Source organism: Sturnus vulgaris, chromosome 6, assembly GCF_052056855.1.
Source record: "Sturnus vulgaris isolate bStuVul1 chromosome 6, bStuVul1.hap1, whole genome shotgun sequence".
NCBI lineage: Eukaryota > Metazoa > Chordata > Aves > Passeriformes > Sturnidae > Sturnus > Sturnus vulgaris.
This window is the reverse complement of record NC_142248.1, coordinates 38969861-38992353: the sequence shown is the minus strand read 5'-3', so window position 1 is coordinate 38992353 and position 22493 is coordinate 38969861. Positions and strand designations below refer to the sequence as shown.

Genomic DNA, 22493 nt, shown 5'->3' with positions numbered 1-22493 from the left:
CCCAGAGGAGGCGGCGCCCGCCGGGGCCCGGCCCGGGGGCAGAGCGCCGGGAGGAGGAGGAGGAGGCCGGGCGGGGGAGAACCGGCGTGGCGAGCCTCACGCTCAGCTCCGGCGCTGCGGGAGCGAGAGAGTCCCAGCGCGGACGGGAGGAGGGCGCGGGTCCCGGTCCCGCATTCCCGGCCCGGCCTCGCGGTCACGTGCGGCCCCGGAGCGCCTCCCCGCGCGGCCCCGCCCCGGCAGGAGGAGGCGGCGGCGGGGGTTAACCCGTGGCGGGGCGGTGCGGGTGGAGCGGAGCAGAGCAGAGCAGAGCAGGAAGCGCCCGGGGAGGGAGGCGGGAGAGGCGGCCGCGCTCCGGAGGAGGAGGAAGGGGGTTGGGAGCCCGGCCGCCGTCGCCGCCTTCGCCTCTTCCTTCCGCCCGCTGCGCGGAGCGAGGCGCGCGGGAGGCACCTGTCACAGCCGCCAGGGCGAGCGCGGCGTCCTCCGCGGTGAGAGGCGGCGGCGGCGGCGACAGGAGAGGCCCGGTACAGCTCAGCGGGCCCGGCGTGGAGCAGGCTGCGGAGATGATGCCGGTGAGTGAGAACGGGGAGAGTTCGCGTCGTCGCTTCCCGGCCTGGCGCCGCGCTGCCGGGCGCTGGGACGCCTCGCCTTTTCCTGCGGGGCTGCCGGCGGCGGATGGAGTGCGCGGCGCCGCCGTCATTCCCGGGCCAGCCGGGACAGAGGGCTGCGGGGCTGCGGAGACGTCGGCGAGCTCCGCGCCGGGGGTGGGGCCGCGGGTCATCGCCGTCCCTGGCTGTGAGGGGCACGACCTGCCCCCGCCCCTCCAACAGCGGGGGCTGCACCGGCCGTGACAGGTCGGGGGCCGCGTCTCCCCGGGCTGTGGCGGAGCGGCGCCTCTCGCATCCCGGCGGGGAACGCGAGGGTCGCCCCCGGATCGCTGCCGGCCGCCGAGGCCCGCCGGGAGGCGTGGGGGGTGCGCTGTGTTTGGGTGAGTGGGTGTGCGGGCGGTGTGTGTGTGTGTGTGTGTTTGTTTCGGGGGTTTACACCCAAATCCCGATCACTCGCCGCCCAGGTGCGGGGAAGGGCTGAACCGTCCCGGGGCAGGAGGCTCCGGCCCTTCTGCCGGGGTCAAGCGAGCGCAGGCGGCAGCACCGTGTCAGCCTGGCTCTCTCCTCGGGTCCTGTCACCGCTTCTGTGAAATCCTCGCTTATTTATCGAAGACAAACCCTTTCATTTTCCCGCAAACAACCTTGATTGTCTTCTGTGAGAGAATCCTTGTCCGTTTCCTGCCCCCCACTTCCCTCCCCTGTCGCTGTGGGCTGATGCAGTGTTCAGAAGAGAGTTGTTCCTGATGACTGTTCGTTTTATGACAAGATCCTCTGGGACGGAGTAATAAACAATCACATTCCTTTTGTTGATTTCTTTCAAACTCTATTTGATCTCAAATGTGGCTTTATGAGATACTCCATTATAAGGGGCTATCTCCCATGTTTTCTCTAATTCCAGTAGAAATTAGCTTTTTATTTACAGTTCCTCTGCAGTGTTTGCAGCCAAAGCACTGCAGCAGAATGTTCCTCTGTGAGAACATTAAAGACATCTTTTACAAGATCTTATTGCTCTAAATTTGTTTCGTGACTGAGAGGAGAAAATAAATAGCTCAAACTGGGTGTAAAATTTCAGATTGAAGAGTACAGGTAGTGTTTAAAAGCCAGGTATTATGACAAGCTTTTTCACATCGTGTGCACTTGCAGCTGCTGGGTGCCAAAATACTGTATTGGTACTGATGAGAATTGCAGTGCACTGGGCGTGTTAGAAACCAGCAACAAAGTTCATGGACTTACAGACTTGTGCCATGAACATACGGATGTTAGCTTGTAGAAACAAAAACAAGGTGACAGCTTCATCTTTCATCTCAGCCTGGGTTATGCTCTACATTCATAAAATTCCTATTGAAAACCCAGCTTGCCAAAGACATGCTAAGTCAGAACAAATGTATTTGTTTCCCATTACTAACCCATGTGTGGGTTTCAGGTTAACGTCATACCTTGGGTAGTGCAGTGATTGACTTCTTAGAAAGTTTCTTTTTACCTATTTGAGTGTTTCTGCCCGTGTCTTGTGTTACGTTCTTGTTCAAATGTGGTAGTTGTTTATGTTTATTGGAAGGTGGTGGAAGATTCAGACTCTTTTCTATGTTTTTGGAGCACGCTTCAAAGCACTTTTAAATTACGGATGAATTTTAATAAAAACAAATTGCCTTGCTATAGGGGTAGTAGTGTTGCAGATTAGAGCTTACTAAATGCAAGTCCTAAAATAATAAATATTTTATTTTTCTAAAGACAGATGCTGTTATGGACAGTCTATCCGTCAGGAATATGTATATTTAAATAAACATATATATTTAAATGGATTTCTGACACTGCCTTCAGTCTTGCCTCCATTTACTGGACTCATCAACATATAATATCAAAATAATGTGAACATATGGCTGTAGAACTGGACATGTGAACATATGGCTGTAGAACTGGACCAAGTTTTAGGGTTTTTTACCCAATTTTTTGTATTGTGAGAATGGAAAAGTTAGTGATCTAACTTTTTACCTTAGAAAATTCCTTGACTTCATATTTGTGGAAGCTTTTTTCCCCCTGAATCTGTTGGGTTTTTATTTGTGGGTATTTTGGGCTTTGGGTTTTTTTATTCAAGTTGCAAAAGCACAAAATGGCAAGAGGAGAGATTTTAGACTGAACTACTTGTTACAACAGTTCATCACCATAGTTTTGCATCGACAAATTGAAGCTAAATCTTAACAAACTTTTGTAGTTTCTTTAGATTCACATTTATTAGACTTGAAGTAATTGATTGGGGCCACTTTTGCATTGGTAGGTTTTGGGGGTTTTTTTGCATTTGTACAACCATTTTTAAGAGTGAAGTAGTATCTGAAGTCTCTGTTTTTCTCCTTTGGTGTCTGTTGTGATTTTTTTTCCTCCCCTCACATGGGGAAACAGTGTTACTTCTCAGAGGTTTTTTTCAATTACAGTTTCTTTTGTGAGTGGGATTCTTCCCACTCTATTCTTCAGCATCCTTTTCTTACAAGGATTTTATTCATTATCCTTTTTCATATTGCTTAATCTGGTTCTGGAAAATATAGAATAACTATTCTTGGTCCTGAATACAGTTGTGCTTGAAGAAGAATTAATGATTTAGACTACAGTTTTCTCACTTGGGTTTGTTTTCTTTTCCTTTGCTTTGCTGACAAGACATATCAATCATAAACCCTTTCATTGCCTTCGGGAGATGAGGACTATGCTTATGATGCTACACTGAATATCACCTCTGCTAAGTGTTCCTATAAGTATGACTTGAATAGAGGGATATTTTTTCACTGAAAAGTAAAGATTAGTGTTTCTTGCATTCTTGGAATAAAGTGTGCAAACCTAGAGCTATGGTATCCTTTCAAAGATGAAATCTTTGGAGTTAAAACAACCACAGTTATATTTATTTGCAAAATTATTGTGGGTGTAGCTCATTTTTCAGCCACATAATGTATAACCTGATTGGAGGAACCTGTTTATGTAGATTTTTGTCTATTTGCCCCAGTAGAGAGGCTTTTTTTGATAGTACTTTAGAGTTTGTGTTTGAAAGAGTGTTGGAAACTTTTCCTTAAATAATGCAATTAATGCTTTCTTTTCTTGGATGGCAGTTCCAGAATTACCTCTTCTGTAAAGTATTAGCATTTTCCTTGGGCACAAGGATGCACACAAGAAAAAAGTCACTTATGAGGAGCCCTGTTTTCCCACTTACAAAGAAATAACATGCAATAAGGATTTGATACATTGGAGAAGCATGTAACACTTCCCTTTTTTTTGCCTTAATTTTGGATATAATTCTTTCACGGCATGTGAGGTAATACCACACTAAAGAACTGTGTAGAGTTTGTATACCATCAATAAAGTGATAAGACAGTTGGTGGTGGGTACTGAGTAAGAAATTGTGATGGATTGAATCTTTTAGGAGGAAGAGTTGGTATTGCATGTTCTCCTAGCAGAGCTTTTCTGGTTTTGCCTTTCACTCACAAATATCAGTGAGGTTGTTGCTGTCATTCACATTTTTGAAAGCATCCAGGAGGAACCTAACAGGACCTTGTGTGAAGCTTAGAGTTGCTGGACACATCTGCATGTGTAGGATCAGGTAGTTGTGATGGTTGTCACAGAAATGAGAGTGAAAAGTTTGGAGTGTTTAGTGGGTCTATTTTTTTTTTCTAGTTAATTTTGTGGGACACTGCAAGTCTTCTCTGAAGATGCCCATGACTAAATGCATATTTTATGTTAGACTAGAGAATTTATATGTAAGCTCCTGACCTATGAAGATGAATAATATGGCTGATAAAATACAAAGCAAAGATGGATATCTGCAGGAGTTATTTTTAAATTAAGCTGGTGAATTAAGAAAAAGTGGGGGGTTTGGTGGGCTTTTTGTTGTGGGGTTGGGTTTGTTTGTTTTGAAATGAGTATACACTTGTCCTGTGTTCAGTCTAAAACATTTCCCAAAAAGTCCAAAGTGGGCAAAAGTTGTTTATTACATTGCTTATAATTTAAAACCAAAATATTCTTGAATCAGTGTCACTTGTTCCCTTTCCATAGGAAGGTATCTACTGATATAATTATGTATTGTAGATGAAGATGTCACTTTAATACACTTAAATCAATATTATGAATTTTCATTATATTAATATGAGCATTTTTCAGTGATATAGAGATAAAATATATTGTGATTAATTCACAACTGTATAGTTCTCAGCAGTACTGCTATCCTTGTTTGCTGAATAAATCCGAACTGACTGTAGAGAATAATTTGCATGTTTATCAGCCATTATTAATGGAGTTATTTATTGCAACAAAGCTTAAAGGCCATTTCATTTTTTTTTTGGATCATGTCACTGTTTTTTTAGGTTGACAGAATATGGCCTATTCTGTGGTAAAAATAAGTTCACCAGCTTCACCATGTCAGCAAAAAGTACTATACACATGATAGTCTGATAATAGAATATTTAAATATATTTATTAGATATGTGTTGGTCTGTTGAAATGTATGAGAATTCAGAGGGTAATGATGCTCTCTCATATGTTAACATAGATGAGTTTGTTGTCCATTGCAAACTCCAGAGAAAATAACTATTTGTTTGACAACAAAATTCCATTCCACCAGACTGATTTATCTAACAAAGCCAAGTTTGAATGAAATATGAAATACATAATTTAAAAAACCTTACTTATTCACATATTTATATTTAGATGCATACAACTGTGGAGCGGCCCCTATTATGCCAAGGGTTGCCCATAGACAGAAAAAAGGCAGTGCTTTTTTGTAAAGAATTTGAATATTTCTTTAATAATGCTTGGTAATAAAATCAGAGCTCATGTTTATTATCTTTTTAAATGTCTGGGAGGGTTAGATATATATAGATATATATATCTATAGATACATATATATATATAGATGTATTTAATTTTTTTTACTTTTTAAACTATAGGCATCTTTAAAAATAAAAAATCATTGCTGACAATAGAGGTTTGAAGAAGGAAATAAATTATTGTCTGATTAGGGGAGTGGGGGGAAGATATCTTGCCCCCTTTCCCTCATGACTCACTGTTGGAATTTACAAGTCTTATGTGTTTGTCTAAATTAAAAGCTTAGTATTACCATACATTAATTACTCACACAAGATAGCTCAAAATACTTAACCTCTTAAATGAATGTGCTAGCCTGGGATGAAGAAGGTTCATTCCTGGGTTTGTATCAGACCCCAGCAAAAGGAAATTTTAACATTTTTTTCTTAAATTGAAAAATTATATAATTAGGTGATCCCAAATATCTTTGAAATCTTTCTGCATTTATGAACTGTTTCTCCATCAGCCTTGAATCCGATGTCTCATTTGGTCTTGAATTGTGGTAAGATTTTTAAGTAAACAAATATTCTAAGGTATGAATTTTAACTGTACTTCAGGCTAGCACATTTTTCTGGGAGTTGGGAAATCTGCCATTATAATCTATTAAACTTGAAAGCATGTAATAATCTTGAATGTGTTAGGCAATTTATCAGTGGAGTGTGCTCAGTTTTTTGAGGTTCTGCAAGATATTTTTTTATGACCAACAATAATAGAATTATATTGTGCAATAATAGACACCATCCTTCAGAAGCAGATTTGTGTGTCAAAGGCAACAATAGTACCTGGAGGACAAAGCATAAATTCTGTAATAACTCAAAGGACCAGCAAGAATATGAACTGCTTAGTGGAGGAACAAAAAGTGTTTTGAACTTCAATTTTAGTCACTTTACCTAGGTTTTAGGTCGCCCTGTTATTTTTCTTAGATCATGCTTGGAATCAAGTCCATGTGCTGTACTGGAGAGCAGGTTTGTCATTGTGGTGCAGTAGGATGTCAGAGCAGCTGATTCCGTTGGGGGCTGAGGTTTCACAATAGGGATGAGCTGGGTTAACCATTTCCTGCAGCTCTGGAAGAGGCTCCTTCCTTTTCCTTGCTGCTCATTCCCACCATTTGCTGTGAATGGACTGCCCTGCTTGTCTCATCCAGCTCACTGAAAATGTAAAAACAGCTGTACCCAAAGAACATGAAAGAGATTTGTGTACACGTGGGTAGATATGTGAGTGTATACATGTATGTGTGTGTATATTGCATTGACTCTTGCCTTGTCCATGTTGGTGCAGGAGGGAGCAGGCTGCTTGGCTAAGGTTGATAACAAAGAAGGGGATGGGCAAGTGCAATCTCTCTTTTTTCGAGTATTTTTGTTTATTCAGTTGAGTTTATTGTGGAGCTCTACCCCAGGCAATGTATTTTGAACAGGTGAATAGAGCACTGAGGTGAAAATAAAGTCTCTGCAGTGTGGTAATGTTGTTACTTCAGAGATAAGTTATGGTTTCACCAGTTTCCACATCTTTATTGCATACCTAGTAACACTTTACATTTTATCCGAAATGGGAAAAAGTAAGGGATATTGGTTTTTTGGTAAAATATGTGGTCTTTGAGGAAATCTTAAGAAACAAATATAAAGCCGGGACACAAAAAAATGGAAAACCAACAAAACTTAACTGGCTGTTGCTAGTCTGTCATCATTTCCCACCCCTCACTTTGAAGTAGTGCATTCTTTCCAATTTCTGCCCATGATTTCCTTATTCTCTAGGTTCATAGTGTATGCTAGCCTAGTTCTTTGGTAGTGGAAGTACAATTAAGATTTTTGTTTTAGTTTCCGGTTCACTGCTTTGCTTAGCAGCAGAATTCTATTTATGTGTGAAGAGTCTGTAGCTATAAAATACTTTATTTAAGGAATTCCAACTCCACCAGGAAGCAATCTCATCTAAACTTGCATATATTGCACACACTGTATTTAACCCATGTATCCTTATGTCTAAGTCTGACAAAAGGATTTCAGTGTTCACATGATTAAACTTTTGTTTATAAATTGAGAATGGGGGAAGACACTGAAGCTTCAGTTTTGTGTAGGTGAAGTGGATGTAACTGCAGGGGTTGCTGATGTCCTGCATCCCTGCTGCTCTCTCTCTTGTATGGGCTCTCTCTGGTATTTATCTGTTTCTGTGCTGAGCTGTCTGCAAACTCAGCAGGAAGTTGTTTGCCTTTACTTTTTTTTTTCATTCTTTTGTTTCCTCTTTTTTTTCCCCTCCAGGATACTTCTCTGCCAGCTGAGCACACTGAAACTGACTCTGTGCAGGGTCAGATAAGAACTGGAACCAGCACAAGAAAGGGCAGAAGTGTGTAGATTGCAGGAAGGATGTAATCAGTTTTATCAGTTTAGGTTTGGATCTTGTAGAGTGAAATGACTCCATGGTGGTGAATGAATATGGATGGGGAGATGGATTCATGCCAAGAGCATCTAGATCTACGTCCAAAATGGCAAAGCAGCTAAACTTCCCTGCTCTCTGAAATCAGAACAAGTAAACAGTGAGTTTCTAAGGTCTCTGCTAGGCTAATCTAGGAGAGTCTCTCCAGTCCCAAATCCCATGCTCATAAGTACAGTGCATTGACTAGCATCTGAATTAATTCTGTGTTCTAATCTCTCGGGAGCCAGTTGGACACTGGGAGACCAGTAAGCCTTGTTCTCTTTAAATGCAAAATGTGTCTGTCCAGACCTACTAAGGGGAATAGCTGAGAATTGTTGAGAGTTCCCATATTAGATGAAAAAAGTTGACAGAGCTGCATTAAGGTGTGGAGTAAAGTCTTGCCTGCATAGCTCTCTGGTGTTTAAAGGGAAAGAAACAGTGGTTTGAGATTGGCAAGGTTTACCACAACCATTAAGTACGGGCTTACCTGCATAATTTTAATTTTTTTTTCGTTTCTCTTAGAAGCTGGGTAAAGTCTTAGTTTATAGTAACAAGTGCAGTTTTAGTTGAGAAGATATATTTTTAATGCATTTTTGCATGAGAAAATCCTTTTCTAATCCTGTTTCCTAATGCAATTTGTCTAATTTATGTTTCAAGACAGTGCTGCACCTGTTGGTGTTCTTACTGCTTCTCTGCAGGTGATACTTTCAACGTACTAATGGTGCTTTCAACATAATTCAACTTATTTTTTCTTGCCTCCTCCTCCTTCCCCCATGCTTACTACTTATAAACAAACATGCTTCAGAAAGTGTATCTGACTATTTTCTGAAATCTTAATCAGGGTGGTGGTCAAAAATATGTCCTGATTTTTTTCTACCTAGGCAGAGGGGTTTTCAAATTACTTAAATCCCAAAAGTTGTCATAGTTTGTCTTTCATAAATGTTTCTTATATCTCACTCACTTCCTTTGAAAAGATAAAGTGTAAGGAGAAGGTATTTTCACATTGTCATGGTATAATTGATGTCTGTAAAATGGTTGGTAGGCTGTTAGTGTTTCATAGAGAGAATAATGTGATAGCCAGAGCATAAACCATGTGATGGTATGGACAGCATAGGAAACTAGTATGCCAGCAAGTTTAAACAGTTCAACCAGTGGTTATTTAACTGTTACCCACTTTCAGCTTAACTAACTTGTTTGGGCATCTGAGAAAGCATCTGTGAAGCCATTGCTTGCAAATCCTACAAGATAATTTTTATACTACATGGGTGTTTTAGATACCTGACTTATTCAAATATATATGTCAAAGTAGTCAAACCAGGTTCTTAGTGTTAAAATTGCTATTCAGAGAAGTGGTTAGATTTTACTGCCATGTATTTAAAATGCAAGTTCTTGGAATTGAAATTTTGAATGATTTTTCAGGCTAGTGAACGGGTTAATTACTATTCAGGCACCAAACAGTTGGACTGCAGGTATACTTTGAGAGATGACTGAGTTCTTGGAACAGTGTCTTGTAAAAATAAACTATGAAACTCTTCTCTGTGTGCAGCTTCATCTCTGCATGCAGCTCTGAATGTCTCAGCACGCCTGATGCTTAATTTCTTAATGTACTGTTTTATTGTCCCAAGTCATCTAAGTTTTAGTCAATTTTAGCTGCAAGTCTGAATCACATACTTCTGATTGTGGAAAAAAGATCTGTAATGGTTGACCTCCTTTACACTTCTAAATCATGTCAGGATGAATGCAATTATTTTAAAACCATATCACATGGATTTGAGTCTATTCTAGCCCATGCCACTTGGAAATATTTTCAGTCCTTTTTCTGAATATTTTTTTTATGTACTAGTAGTACAGTATAGCTGTCATTTTATTGTTATTTATTAACACTTCAGCAAGGGCTTGTTGGATATGGGAAGGTGCTATACATATCCAAGCTTTACACTCAAACAAATTTTAAGTCTTGTTTGCAGTGCTCTCTTCCTGCCAAATTCCTGACTGCAGTACTTTATTTTTACTTCCCCCCTTCCACCCAGATGGTGGAGAGCAATAGTATTTGTTTTTGTCAAAGTGATAGGAGGTAAAGTCATGAAGGAGGTTTAAATCAGTTTAAATTTTGTTTAAACTATAAACTGTTCTATTTACCCCAGTATGATTTTGAAATCCAATTCAATACTTATATCCGAATAATTTAATTTATATATCAAGTATTTTATTTTTGCTCATTTTAGCTAAACATAAAGTACTTTTGAATTGGATCCACTTTCATGTGTACCTACCTTTAGAATATGTTGATAGAGAGATTTTTGTGTTTATGGTTCAAAATTATAAGGCACAAAATTATAAAGCTCAAAAAGCACTTTAAGGGACATAAGACACACTAAATCAGAGGATTTACTGTACAGTGTTTCTAATATGGTATTTTTGTGTTTCTGGGTGTTTTATAACATTCAACCTGACAAATCTTTGTGATTTGAGTCCTCAAGGCATTACTGGATTACCCCCATTTGCTGCTGCTCCCTTCCCCCAGCCATCTGAAGCTACCAAATACTGCTCAGTTTGTTCTCTGAGTTCTGAAGGGCTGAGAAGCTTTGACACAAAATTACAAGTAAGCTTGATCTGGATCGTGCGTGTAGTTGCCCTTATCTTTTCCGAGCAGGAAAAAGCTTTTGGTCAGCTTTTTCTTGTTATCTCTCCAATGATTTAGAAATTTTTCAAGCACTGAGGTTTCAACAGCCTATATTCTTCCAGTGCTCAGGGATGAGTGTTCTGATATATCTGAATTTTTCTTCCTCCCTCCCCACCCGAAGTGGGGAACAAAGTTTTTCAGTAATTCTTCTTGTTAAGTAATGCAGTTTTCTTGTGAGACGAGATGTATTCAAATACGTGAAAGAAAGCAGAAATATGAATGTTTTTATGTAGATCTGTATGTTTTTATATATTAAAGTCCACAGTCTTACTGGAATAAGCAGTCTGGTTTCTTGTGGGCTTAGGGGTGCCACTGTGTTTCGAACATGGGAGAGCGGATTGTAAAATCCCTATCATACATTCCAGCCTCATATGGGAAAAAGGAAATATGCTCCCTAAAACTCCTTCTCTGTGTGGGTTATTAAGTGTACAGTTCTTAGTGTAATGGAACATCGTGTTTTTACCTCAGTGCAATAAGTTTAAGAAATGCATAAACTTGGTTGTCAGTTTGAAGTGAAAGTGATATGTAAACCTAGGTACCTGTCTCATTACGTGTTATTAATTTACAATGATTGTGAAAATATTGATTTTGTTGTTACTGTTGATGGGGTTTTGTTTTCATGTTTGCTTGTTTTACTTTTTCTAGTGTGATCCATTGATATTTGATTGATCCTACTGTAGAAACAGAAAGAGAATAGATAAAAAAATTCCTAACATGTTTGGGTTTTTTAAACCTTCGATGCAAATTATAAGAAGTTAATTTTCATCTGGATGTAATACTAAGGTGTCTGTTTAGATTAATTTTCCACAAATATGGAAAAGCTTAGCTTAGAGAGCCTCTGTGTAATCATGCATATTTGTAGTTAGGTATGTTTAAATAAATTCTACATTTGCACATTCGTCATTTCTAATATAGCTTATATAGCAAAAGGAGAGAAGTGACAATAGTGAAAGATCAAAACAGGCTGGCAAAGTAAAACAAAAGTTATTAAAACGAATTTAAAGTTATTGCTACTCTGCATGCAGTATGGTGTTATATTCCTTCTGAGCTCTTTTCTTCTTACTTGTTCATTAGTTCTCTAAGTATTCTTAGCTGCTTACACCCATCAGTTTTCATCTCTAGCTTTATATTCAGTAATTTTCTATTTTGTGTAGACATTTGATGCAAAGCTGTATACATTTTAGAGAATTACACTTTTGAATTTGCCTTTATATCCTTTTTTCCTACGTCATTCCATGTAGTTTTCAGAGATCACGAGTGTCTTCATATTAAAGTACTTTAGTGGGATCACAGACTGCAATTCATTTCCTCCTGAATGATTTACATAATCTGCAGGTGTATAGATTTGTTACATAGGAGCTTTGTCACACAGGGAAAACCTTCTTGGATCTTTCATGGGATTTTTTTGCATTTAATGTAGGAAAACAACTTATGTCAGTGAAATAGAGCATGTATCTTCTTCATTTAGAACATTCAAAACTTCTTGAAATTTTAGTGAGGAAAATACTCTTCTTTCTTTAATTTAGGATTTTGAGGCTGATACATTAAACAACCAGAGACTGGTATCTTTATCTCTCTACATATACCCTAGATTTTTATTTACCTATCTGACAGTAACAGTTCTGAAGCAGCCAAATGCCTGCACTGGATGAGGTACTCAGTGTGGAGATGATACTTCCATGAAACATAAGGGGCTACCCAGTGTTTGTATTGGGTTTATTATTTATCTGATTTAACAAATTACACACAGATGTTTTCAGTTATTTCAGGAGGGATGACAGGATGAAAGGGAAATTCAGTGACACGTGTTTATTTTAGTTCCTATTCTTCTTTTGAAAGAACCCAATTATCCAATGACAGGCTTTAGTGTTTGACCCTCCCATATACTGCTGGGCTGCATGTCTGTCTTGCCTTCCTAAGTCTGGCTTTTTTAAGTTTGGGGGACAGTTTAGAAGAATTCAGACCATAGCCATGGTTGAAAGAGTGGTACAATATGTGTTAAAACAGGCCCAGCTTTTCCTCTCAAATATTTATTCATGTGATAGTTTGTTTTTCTGGCAGATCAAGATACAATCTGGTTTTGGAGAACAACCAGATTAAATTTTTTCCATCCTTCCTAAATCAAAACAACCCTTCCCTTTTAAGAAATAACCTTGAGCTTCTTATTTATTTAAAATGTGCTTAGTTGCTAATAGGTTAATTTTTTTAAGTTGCAGCATTTTAAACATCTGACACTATTCTACCAATGATATTCTCAATAAATCTCTCAACGTGGTACACGTTTGCTGAGCAGGAAGGAAGAATACTGCATGGGATCAGAATGTTTTTGTTAGTGACAAAATGTGTTATGGGAGGACAGTACTGATTTTGAATTTGGAAGCACTTTACTTAAAGTATCTCTTTAGCTTTGTCTGCTCTGCTGCTGCTGGTAGGGAAGGGTAAAGTAAAAATGCTGTGGCTCACAAGCGAAATTGAGAGCTTCATACTTTTCTGTTGTCGCAGTTAATGTGCGACGTGCTACACAGAATGTGGCTCAGCTCTGAGAGAGATGGGTTGTCTGGTTCTGCTGATGTTTCATAGTGTGGGTCAGTTTGTTTGGGTTTGTTTTTGTTTTGTTTTTACCCTTGGGTCCCTCCTCTCCATTTGCTCTAGGAAGGGAATAGATCAGGCTGGAGAATTAAGCTTTGCTCCTGCAGTTGTAGGGTAAGGGCTGAATGCACTGTTGGTGCCATTGCACTGCCTGTTCCCCACATCCGATCCTGTATAGTGTTGACAGGAAAGATGATAAACATTTGCTGTCCCTTGACATGATGAGACAGTCAGAAACATAGTTTACAGTTTATATTCTCTGCTGCTTGAATTATGTCCAGCAAGAAGACAGACTTTGCCAAGAATGGAGTAGTGCCTGAACTATAGTATTTTTAGGCATAACAATATGGTGGTGTTGTTTTTAAACTGGTTGTTCCATTTAAAACATTTTTTGATTTAAGAAAATGTGTCATGGAAATGTCTTTTGACAATTGTTAGGATCGTTTGCTCTTAAGACTTCTGCTCCTGTCATTGCCCCCTTCAGCAGGAAAATCACTTCTGGGTCTTTTGAGACAGTCAGAGCCTTACATGTAAGTTTATTTAAGATAAATACTGTTTGTCATTATTATAATAGCAACAAAGACTACTATTGCACAATGAGAGGATAACAGAGCTCCCTACTGCAACCTTGCCTAATTAGGTGAAACTTGATCTAGCCTATCTTGTTCCTGTCACAACTGTGGCCTGTCTTGTTTCTTTAGAACATCTTATCACTGCTCGTCATTACTGGCTAAATTCATGTGCCAGTAGACCAAAAATACTCCATTTAAGTAGTTTTTCACTGTAGCTGTTGCACAGAAACTGTTACTAGGTTTTAGCTTTACACAACATTTTTATATTCACTGCTATTTACAACTGTCCACATGAAGAATATTTTAAGGATGGTTCTTCGGAATGTTGTAAAAGCAACAAAAGGAAAATCTTGGCTACGGAAAAAGAAAGGACTTAAATGTAAACAGTGGACCAAGGACAGAATTATAAAAGAGAAGGTGGGACAACATTTGTTTTTATTTGTTTGCTGTAATCTCAAGTGGTTTTGGATTTCTTTTTGTAAAACCAAGCAGTGAATCTTTATAGTGCATGAGAGTGTTTGTACGTCTGTGAGATTTTTACTTGAAGATCAGGGATTATTACCTTACATGAGTTTCTTCTGTATATAAAATGCCTGAAATTTTTGATTTTACTTTGCATGGCTTGATTTAGTAGTAGTAATTTTTTATTCAACCAAAGTGGACTTCTGAGTATTAAACAACAGCTTTTAATCTTTAAATATACCACCTTAAAACTAAATAAATGTTTTGGAAACAGTTATTCCACTCTGTTGGAAGGGAAATTCTGCTGACTTGCCTGTTGAATCCCCAAGGATGTATTCACTTTTCATATACTATTTTTTTACCAAGCTAGATAACATCTTTACATCGAAGATTGAATGGCTGGTATTCCCTGAAAGCAATGCACTAAACAATCAGTGTTTTGTTAATACTTCCTCTTAGTGGCAGAAAGCTATGTTACTACTTTCTGCATTCATGCTATTGAAAATAAAGAAGAAAGAATAGTGCTGGTTTCTTTTTGCAACACTACATATGATTGTGTGTCTGTAGATTTTGCAGAAATTGTTCTTTGTTTGTAAAATGGTAAAATTATGTTCTGTGCTGCAAATCACCCTTATTATTTGACAAAAAGCATGATCTTTAGTGAAAATACCTTATTGGTCGGTTTTGTTTTGGTTTGTGGTTTAGATTTTTTTGTTTTATGGGGTGGTTTTTTCATATTTTGTTGAAAGGTTTGTAAAAGAAAAGACACAAATGCCTGCCTGTCTTTGTAACCTATGCTTTTTCAATGGGATGATTTTTCAATGCAGTAGGTAGGTCAGGCTTTTCTGGAATTCAGTGGATTTTGGATGACTTTGCTGTAGCTGTTGACAAGGTCGAACACAAGACTGTAAAAACATTAGCACCTCCCTGTCCTTAAGCTTGGCCAAAATATTTTTTAATAATTTTAAGAACATTCAGTTCTATGATACCATTTCAATGGGACACTTTAGTTACATGTGGATTTTGAAGATTCTTTTTCAGGAAAATTGACTCAAACTCTCACACTGAGCTCTGCTCTTCAGCTTTGCCTGGTGTTGTCAGACTGAGCTTTTTTTCCAAGTGAATTGCAGTGTTGCTAATGCCAGTATGCAAAAAAGCTTGAAGGAGACTTTGTTCCACATCCCCACCTAATGAAAGTAAAATACTAAATCTTTTGTCTTTCTTATCTGTCATCTGGTTCTCAAGTCTTGGTGGACAGTGTCCTTTTTTGTAGAGTTTGGGCTTCAGGGGGTTTTGCATGTCTATGTTTTGTTCTGTTTTGGGTTTGTGAGTGGGATTTTTTTTGTTTGCATTTGTGCATGGTTCTTTGCTCTGGGTGGGTTTTTTTTAAAAACCTTTCATTTTAGTGAACACAACTTGTTTGGTTGGTTGGTTTTTTTTTCCCTGACTGGAAAGCTGAGATTATTATGTAATAAAAAGATCTCTGAAGCTGAGTCATCTTGAATTCATTTAGTTTTGGTTTTAGTTTATTGCCAGTTCACCTGCGTGTACTGCAAATTTTACAGCACTACAGTTGTGTTTTTCTTCAGCCACATCTTCCTTAATGATTTGGAGAATAAAACATTTAAGAGTATTTTTAACATGTTATTCATATGTCATCAGTTGATGAAATGGAATGAGCAGTTTATACTTTAGGACTGCTTTAGCAAGCTTGTGATGCCTTTGAGGTGCGGCATACTGGTTACCCTGTCAGATAGGAAAGATTTGGACCTCTGAACATTAGAACTAAGTGATGTGTGGGATGTTGTACAATGAGATGCAGGTGTAGTGCACAGTGGTTCTCTCTCCTTTTCCCTGGGTGCTGTGAGGTCTCACCTGACCTTGTACTGGGGGTCTCCAGATAACTGTGAACCATTTGGCTTGGAGGACCCTGACCTGAATACGTGAAGAATGGTAGAACTGTGAGCATCGAGTTAATGTTTTATTAAACAGAGCTGGTGGAGTTTATGAACAATTGGAAAGATCACTGCAAAAGTGCAGCCTTATTTTGATCTGGAGTCTTGCTGTTCTGCAACCTTCTGATCTTTCCTGTGTAGTAGTAATGGTTTGTGCATTTGCAAATGCAGCAACTGCTGCAGTTTTCTGAAAGTTTAGTAGGAATCCAGTATTTAAGGAATTCTCATATTTATAGGCCTTATCAACGTCCAAACCCCTTTATTATAGCTAGGCTATTTGCTAGTTTCTTAAATAATTAGATTTTAAACATTTTTTTTCTTTTACTTTTTAATTAATCAGCATAAAATTTTGACAGCTCATTTTTATTGATTTGTTTCAAGGTGCTTTAGATAAATCTCATTGAAATTAGACAGGTAGTACTAGATGAGGTTTGTCATTGGAAGATTCACAGAAAAAAACTATTCCAGAAGATAAAATAGGGTATCCTTAATGAAGACACCAAGTATCAAAAAAACCCCTCTGGAACTTCTTCAGAGCTGCTTGATTTGAAGATCAGTCTTCTGCTCTTGGTTGATAGATGGTAGGACCTATTTGCAATAATCCTATAAGAAACCACATAATGCTAATTTGCAAGGTGAAAACTTACATACTGAGTCGACATGAACATTGTAAGCATCAACTGATTAGAGCAGAAAGTTATTCAAGAAGAGTCTCCAGCTTCCACCTTTTAATAGTAATTGTGTATATCATGAAAGATAGCATATGCCCCACTGTCTTTTAAACAGTGAAAGAAAACAAAATTTCAGAGCCCTTTTTTGGGAAGAATAAAAGTCTCTCCATTTTTAGTCTGTGTTGTGTGACGGAGAAATGTGCTCAGCAAGAATTTGTCAATGTACCTAGAATTATCCCTGTGCTCCAAAGTCTTACATGGTAACCGGTGTCTTCACAGTCCTTTGGAAGGATTATTTGCATCAAGGAGCAACAACAAGATCTCTTGCTGTTTCTCCAGATGTAACAATTTAGGAATCAAGCCAAAAAATAATATGATGCAGGGATGTTGAACTCATTCTGTAGCAAGTGCCAAATTATATTTTCCACTAGAAAACATCACAAGAGGCATGTTTTATAGATTTCTCTAACATCAGGCTGTGTTGCTTTAGCTGGTGATGATAAATATTGCACTTGGACAGATATTCTTCTAAAATAGAAGTTTTATATGTAATGCAATCTCTCTGGTTTTCTTTCGTTTGTCTCTTTTAAACTATAATAATTTTTCCTTGCTGTAGCCACAAGTTTACTACCCACCTTTTAAATTTTATCTAAATCTTAGCTCCTGCTTGATTTCCTGTCTGAATCTAAAACAAGGTATTTCAATGTTTTAACAAATAACAAACAGCTTCCCTAAAGATAATGTCTGGAGAGCTGGCAGTGATTCATTCCCATGGATTGACTCTGACTTGTTGTATAGAAAAATGAAGTCTAAAATCTGATATGGGATTATAATGTCTAGATGATGTCACTCTTCTGTCCTAGGCAGATGCTGGAAACTTAACATTTGTTAGGTCAGTTGTTTTTTTAGCCCTGTTGATATCTTGCTTCTCACAGCCTGTAGTCTGTGGGTTGTTTTTGTTGTTTACACAAGTGAACTCTTACTTGCTATTGTTTTCATTAGGTATTATTTTCCTAGAGCTCTGGAAGTCTTTCAGTTAACTGCTGTGTACCTTTCATTTAACAGTTTGTGGATCTGTCTTGCTGATAATAGTGGCCGTTTCCTTCCTTTAGTAAAAATGCTGGTTTATTTCCCTCCCCCACACAAAGCCTGCCATTGCAGGAGTAAGGGGCTTCAGATTCCAGATCTACAGTGATACTTTAGCTCTTTTTCTGTCAAAGAGAAGAAAGTGTCATAAGTATCCCCTCAGCAAATAAATACCAGGTGAGTGCAGGTTTTTGAAATAGCCTGAGTCCTGTTGAGCACCTGCTGTCACTTATGGCAGCCATGAAGGGCAAAGGCAACAGTCCTGGAACTCCTGAGCAGAAATCTCTGGGGTTCTGTCAGTTCTTTAAGCCTTTTCAACATGGAGGCCTTAAACAAGATTTCCCTACAGTTTTTTAAGATTTTCTTTTAAATCTACACTTCTGCATTTCTATAAGAGGAATTAAACTCCTCTGTAAGAAGAGTGAAATACTTAATTAAAATGATTCCTGTGCTTCATCAAGAGAAGTAATTATATGCACAACTACTGTCTGACAAGTTCCTGGTTGTGCTTTCTGTGGGCAGGTTGTCTAGTGCAGAGCATGGTGAAGGTGGATCTCAATGCAGATCAAAATTTTTTTTTTCAGTGATTGCAAAATAGTAAGTTAATGTAACTAGCATATGAGCTGATGCAAAAAAAAAAGCTTTTATGAGATAAGTATGTTGATGGAGTACATTTAGGCTACATGAAATTTTAAGATTCGATCAAAATCAAAAGTGTTGACCATAAATAATATGACCTTATTCATAGTTTTGAGTAACCTCATGAATGCTTGAGTTTACCAATAGTAAAATTTAAGGTTTTAATGTTATTACTAGCCCATAGCTAAATACTTTACATTTTTAGTGCCCGAAATTCACTCCCAGTTTTGTGGATTCTTTTGCAGGCCATATGGAGACAGTTGGCTTCAAATTTGAAAGTGTAGTAAGAAACTATTGGTTTCACAAGTCTACATTTTGGCAGAAAATTTTGCTCATTTTTGTATTCTGTGCAAACTGAAGTCTGTTGGTTGCACTGCCTTTTTGAATTTTACTAATACACTCAAAAGCATCACTGGGCTTTAAATTTTGTCCTGAACTCAAAATTCATACAGTTTGAATGTGAGTAGGATGTGAGAAAAGCTGTTTAGAAATATGGAAATTGATTGTAGTAATTTCTCACCCCATATATTGGGAACAGAAACAAGATGTTAGAGAAAAGAAATCTTCTGGTGAAGATAATAAATTTGCTGTATGTCCTGATGCTTTAATCTGAATTAAGACTCATAAGCATACTACAAGAAATTCTTCAACAGATTTATTTTTTAAAATAACAGCTTCATTCTGATGATAAATAATTATTGGAAAAATCATGCTGATGAATAACTTGTTGATTAGATGGATTTTAAATCTTTCTTATTAATACAGAGAAGTGAAATTGTTTGATCTTACTGCTTGTTTTCTGGGGTTTGCACATAATGACATCAGAGATTTATTTGGAGTTTGTTTCTTCTGAGATCTCAATAGTATAAAGAAATACTTGTGACTTGAGTCAAGAAAGGATCTTTAGATGGCTGTAATTCAAACAGCTCTGTGGTTATAATTATATAGTCCATGCGTTTTTCTAATGTAATTGCTTAAAGTTTTACCTAATTAAGTCTGTAATCATAAAAACAGGCTGTGTTCCTACTGCAACAAAAATTAAAACTCTTCTTTAAGGCTTGAAATGTACATCTACAATTTCTACAGCTGTAGCTGATGGACGTTTTATAAAATAGCATGAATTCCAGGGAAGAGAATTTTCATAAGATAATTGATACTTTTTTCTGACCATTCTACATGCAAACTTGTGTATATTAATATATCTCATCACCAAAGTGATGATTTCTTACATTTTCACATTTTACTTGGCTCTCATTCTATAATTTTTCTAGTAGCTGAAATACTTAGTCTTACTCAAAGTTCATATTTGATTGATGGGACTATGACATTTCAGTAGGATATGGGTTTGGAATTTCCAGTTTAATACTCTACTGTAGTAGCACCTTGAATATAGCAAACTCCTGAGACTCTCAAGTTAGCAAAATCAAGGACAAAAGTTGTTAAAATTCTTGGGAGATGTTGAGGTCTCTAGAGAGATTCACTTTGAAAAAGTCTTTGCTGATTGTTCTCATCTTGGAGTTGTAGGCACCGCTGAAAGCTCTGAAATGGCAAAGCATTGCATGAATGAATATTTTGGAGCTCTTTGTTGGGGGAAATGCATGGTGAGAAGATAATGCCTTCCAGTTCCTGTGAAACAGAAGGATTGAAATTGGCATTTCTATCAGAAATTGTTTTGTACTTTAAGTTCATTGTGTGTCAGCCTTGTATTTGAAATGTCTGTTCAGTGATCTGCTAGAAGAGAAGGGTTTTTGTTTGTTTTTTTTCTTGTTCATTTACACAGTGAAGTTTCTAGGCTGGTTTAAAGACCAAAAAAAGGCAAAGGGAGAGTCTAACATGACTAAACAGCTGTATATGACTTCAGCCATATTAAATATCCAGTATGTTTTAAAATTGCAGTTATATGTTCAATAATTTTTAAATTGAAATTTTTTTTTTAATTCTCTGTTATCCACTCTACCTTTAATATCATGTAGGCATTCTAAATTTGGGTAATAAGAGTAATAGATAGCACAAAGAGAAATTAACGGTTTTCGTTTTCTTATGATGCAGGAGGTTTTTTTGTTAACCTTTGATTCTCTGCTGGAATGATCTTGCTTCTAAACTTTGTTTTTTAAATTATGGACATAAAATTACATGCAGGAAAAGTAATGATCTTCACATCAATTTTTGCCAGGAACTTTGATTTATTTGGAAACATGGGGTTTAGTTTGAAAATGACTAAACAGAAAATAAAAAGCCAACTGAATAGTTTGCCATCTTCATCCACAGAACTCACTTCCTTTTTTTGTAGTAGAATACATCAATATTACTGTTGGAATATAATCTTAAACTTGTTTTCAATTCCAATGTTTCAACATGTCCTTAAATAGTACTTGTCTGGTTCCTTTCTGATAGCTTAAATAACTCAATTTGGTGTGTGTAGGATATCAGGAAATGCCTACTTATATGGACTTTGTTATTGTTTTTACAGTAAATATTATCAGCTGCCTGACTTAGTAACTTAGCTTGGGCATAAGGCAATGGAGGTGTGGGTGTATTTATTTCTTCTCAAGCTGTGGTGTTTCAGGTCTTGGTAGCATGAAGTAATAGTTGAAAGAGATGTAGTTCTTGTGTCCACAAAAATTGTTAAAGAGGATTTACTTAACTGTCTACTTTTTTAATTTACTAGCTGAAGATGAAAAAAAGGTTGGGTTTTTTTTCAGTAAGGTTGTAGAAAAATGGTGAGGCAAAGACTTTGTTCAGCAGTTGGAATTTTTGGCTTTCTAGACCCTATCTTAACTAAGAATCCACATGCTACATCAGCTGTTTTTGGGGTGGTGGTCTAGTTTTATTCCAGTCATAAGTAATTGCACACTGTACTAGGGGAGTGTAACTTAAATAGCAAAACACAAGTAGTGAGGTCAAGGTGGATTCTAGGACAGCCAGACCAAGCTCATTTAGAAGAAAGGCTATCAGACCCATTTGAAAGATGATTTGTTTCTGCATAGTTGTGTGTAAAACATTGAGTTGTGACTAGTGGGATCTCTTGGTTAGGCATAAAGAAAGCGATGGTTACAGAAGTTTAAGGAGACAAAACAATATTTATCACCTCATTGGCAGCATTTTCCAGCATATTAATGACTTGGACTTGTGTCTCATGTGGTTTTTTAGCCAGACCAGCAAAGGAGGATCTCCAAGGAAAAGAATGAGGTTGCTTTGCAGGTGCATATAAGGCATGGTGGACAAAACTGGAGAAACCAAAAAAACCACTTGTTAATGTTAAGCACATGGACAGTGGGAACAGGTATAAATGGCCAATTTGACCTAAATTTCTTGATAGAGAGTGAAAAGTGATAAGAGAGAAGATTGAAAGTGAAGTGATAACAAATAAATTGTTCTTATCAGGACTGACACAGAAAGGCAACTGGGTCAAGGCTGTAGGCACAAGGGTGATTTTTGTTGTGACAGTTGTCACGAGTGAAAAAGGCACTAGTTGAAAAGTTGGAAGTTGTTTATTGCAAGTTTGCAGATGGAGAGCATTAGCTGGACAGTTTTATGGAAAAAACACCTTTCTCTGTTTTACCTATGGTAAGGAAAAGTAGAGATAGATCTGAGACAGAAGACTGAGAAAATGGCTTGTGTCAAAGATGTCTATACTGCAGCTCAGGGTGATTGGGTACCTGTGTGTTATGATGAATGAAATGTAGGGAATCATTGGAGAAACACGTGTTAAAGCCTTGTAGAACTTGAGTTGACAGCTAGGCATTCATAAGAGTCAATTGAAGATTACCAGCATTTCTGTATCCTCAGCAGGAGATCAGGTCTAGATGGATAAAACTGTCATCTGTGTGAGTGATGCCTGTTGAAATTTATGTAGGTGATATTGTTCAACCGTTGAAAAAGGTGAGATAATAAGCGAGGAAAATTCTTGTAGATTTATTCCTATCTCCTTGAGAAACTGCAGGGATGGTAAAATGTGTCCTTTAAATAATGCAGGAAGTATGGTTTGA

General features: G+C 37.9%; 1 protein-coding gene across 7 annotated transcripts in view; it reads left to right on the top strand.

Annotated features, from left to right (window-relative positions):
• Positions 1-301: 301 nt before the first annotated feature.
• PPP1R13B (protein phosphatase 1 regulatory subunit 13B) overlaps positions 302-22493 on the top strand; it is a 69418-nt gene continuing 47226 nt past the window's right edge. For 4 of the 7 annotated variants that reach the window (XM_014871883.2, XM_014871880.2, XM_014871882.2 and 1 more), the window contains exon 1: positions 13968-14108. In XM_014871883.2, coding sequence (XP_014727369.2) covers positions 13983-14108 — 126 coding nt within the window. In that variant the 5' untranslated portion in view covers positions 13968-13982. Of the gene's footprint in view, positions 570-13967; positions 14109-22493 lie in introns of those variants that run through there. The other 3 variants (XM_088166566.1, XM_088166564.1, XM_014871881.2) reach the window with 3 other exon arrangements.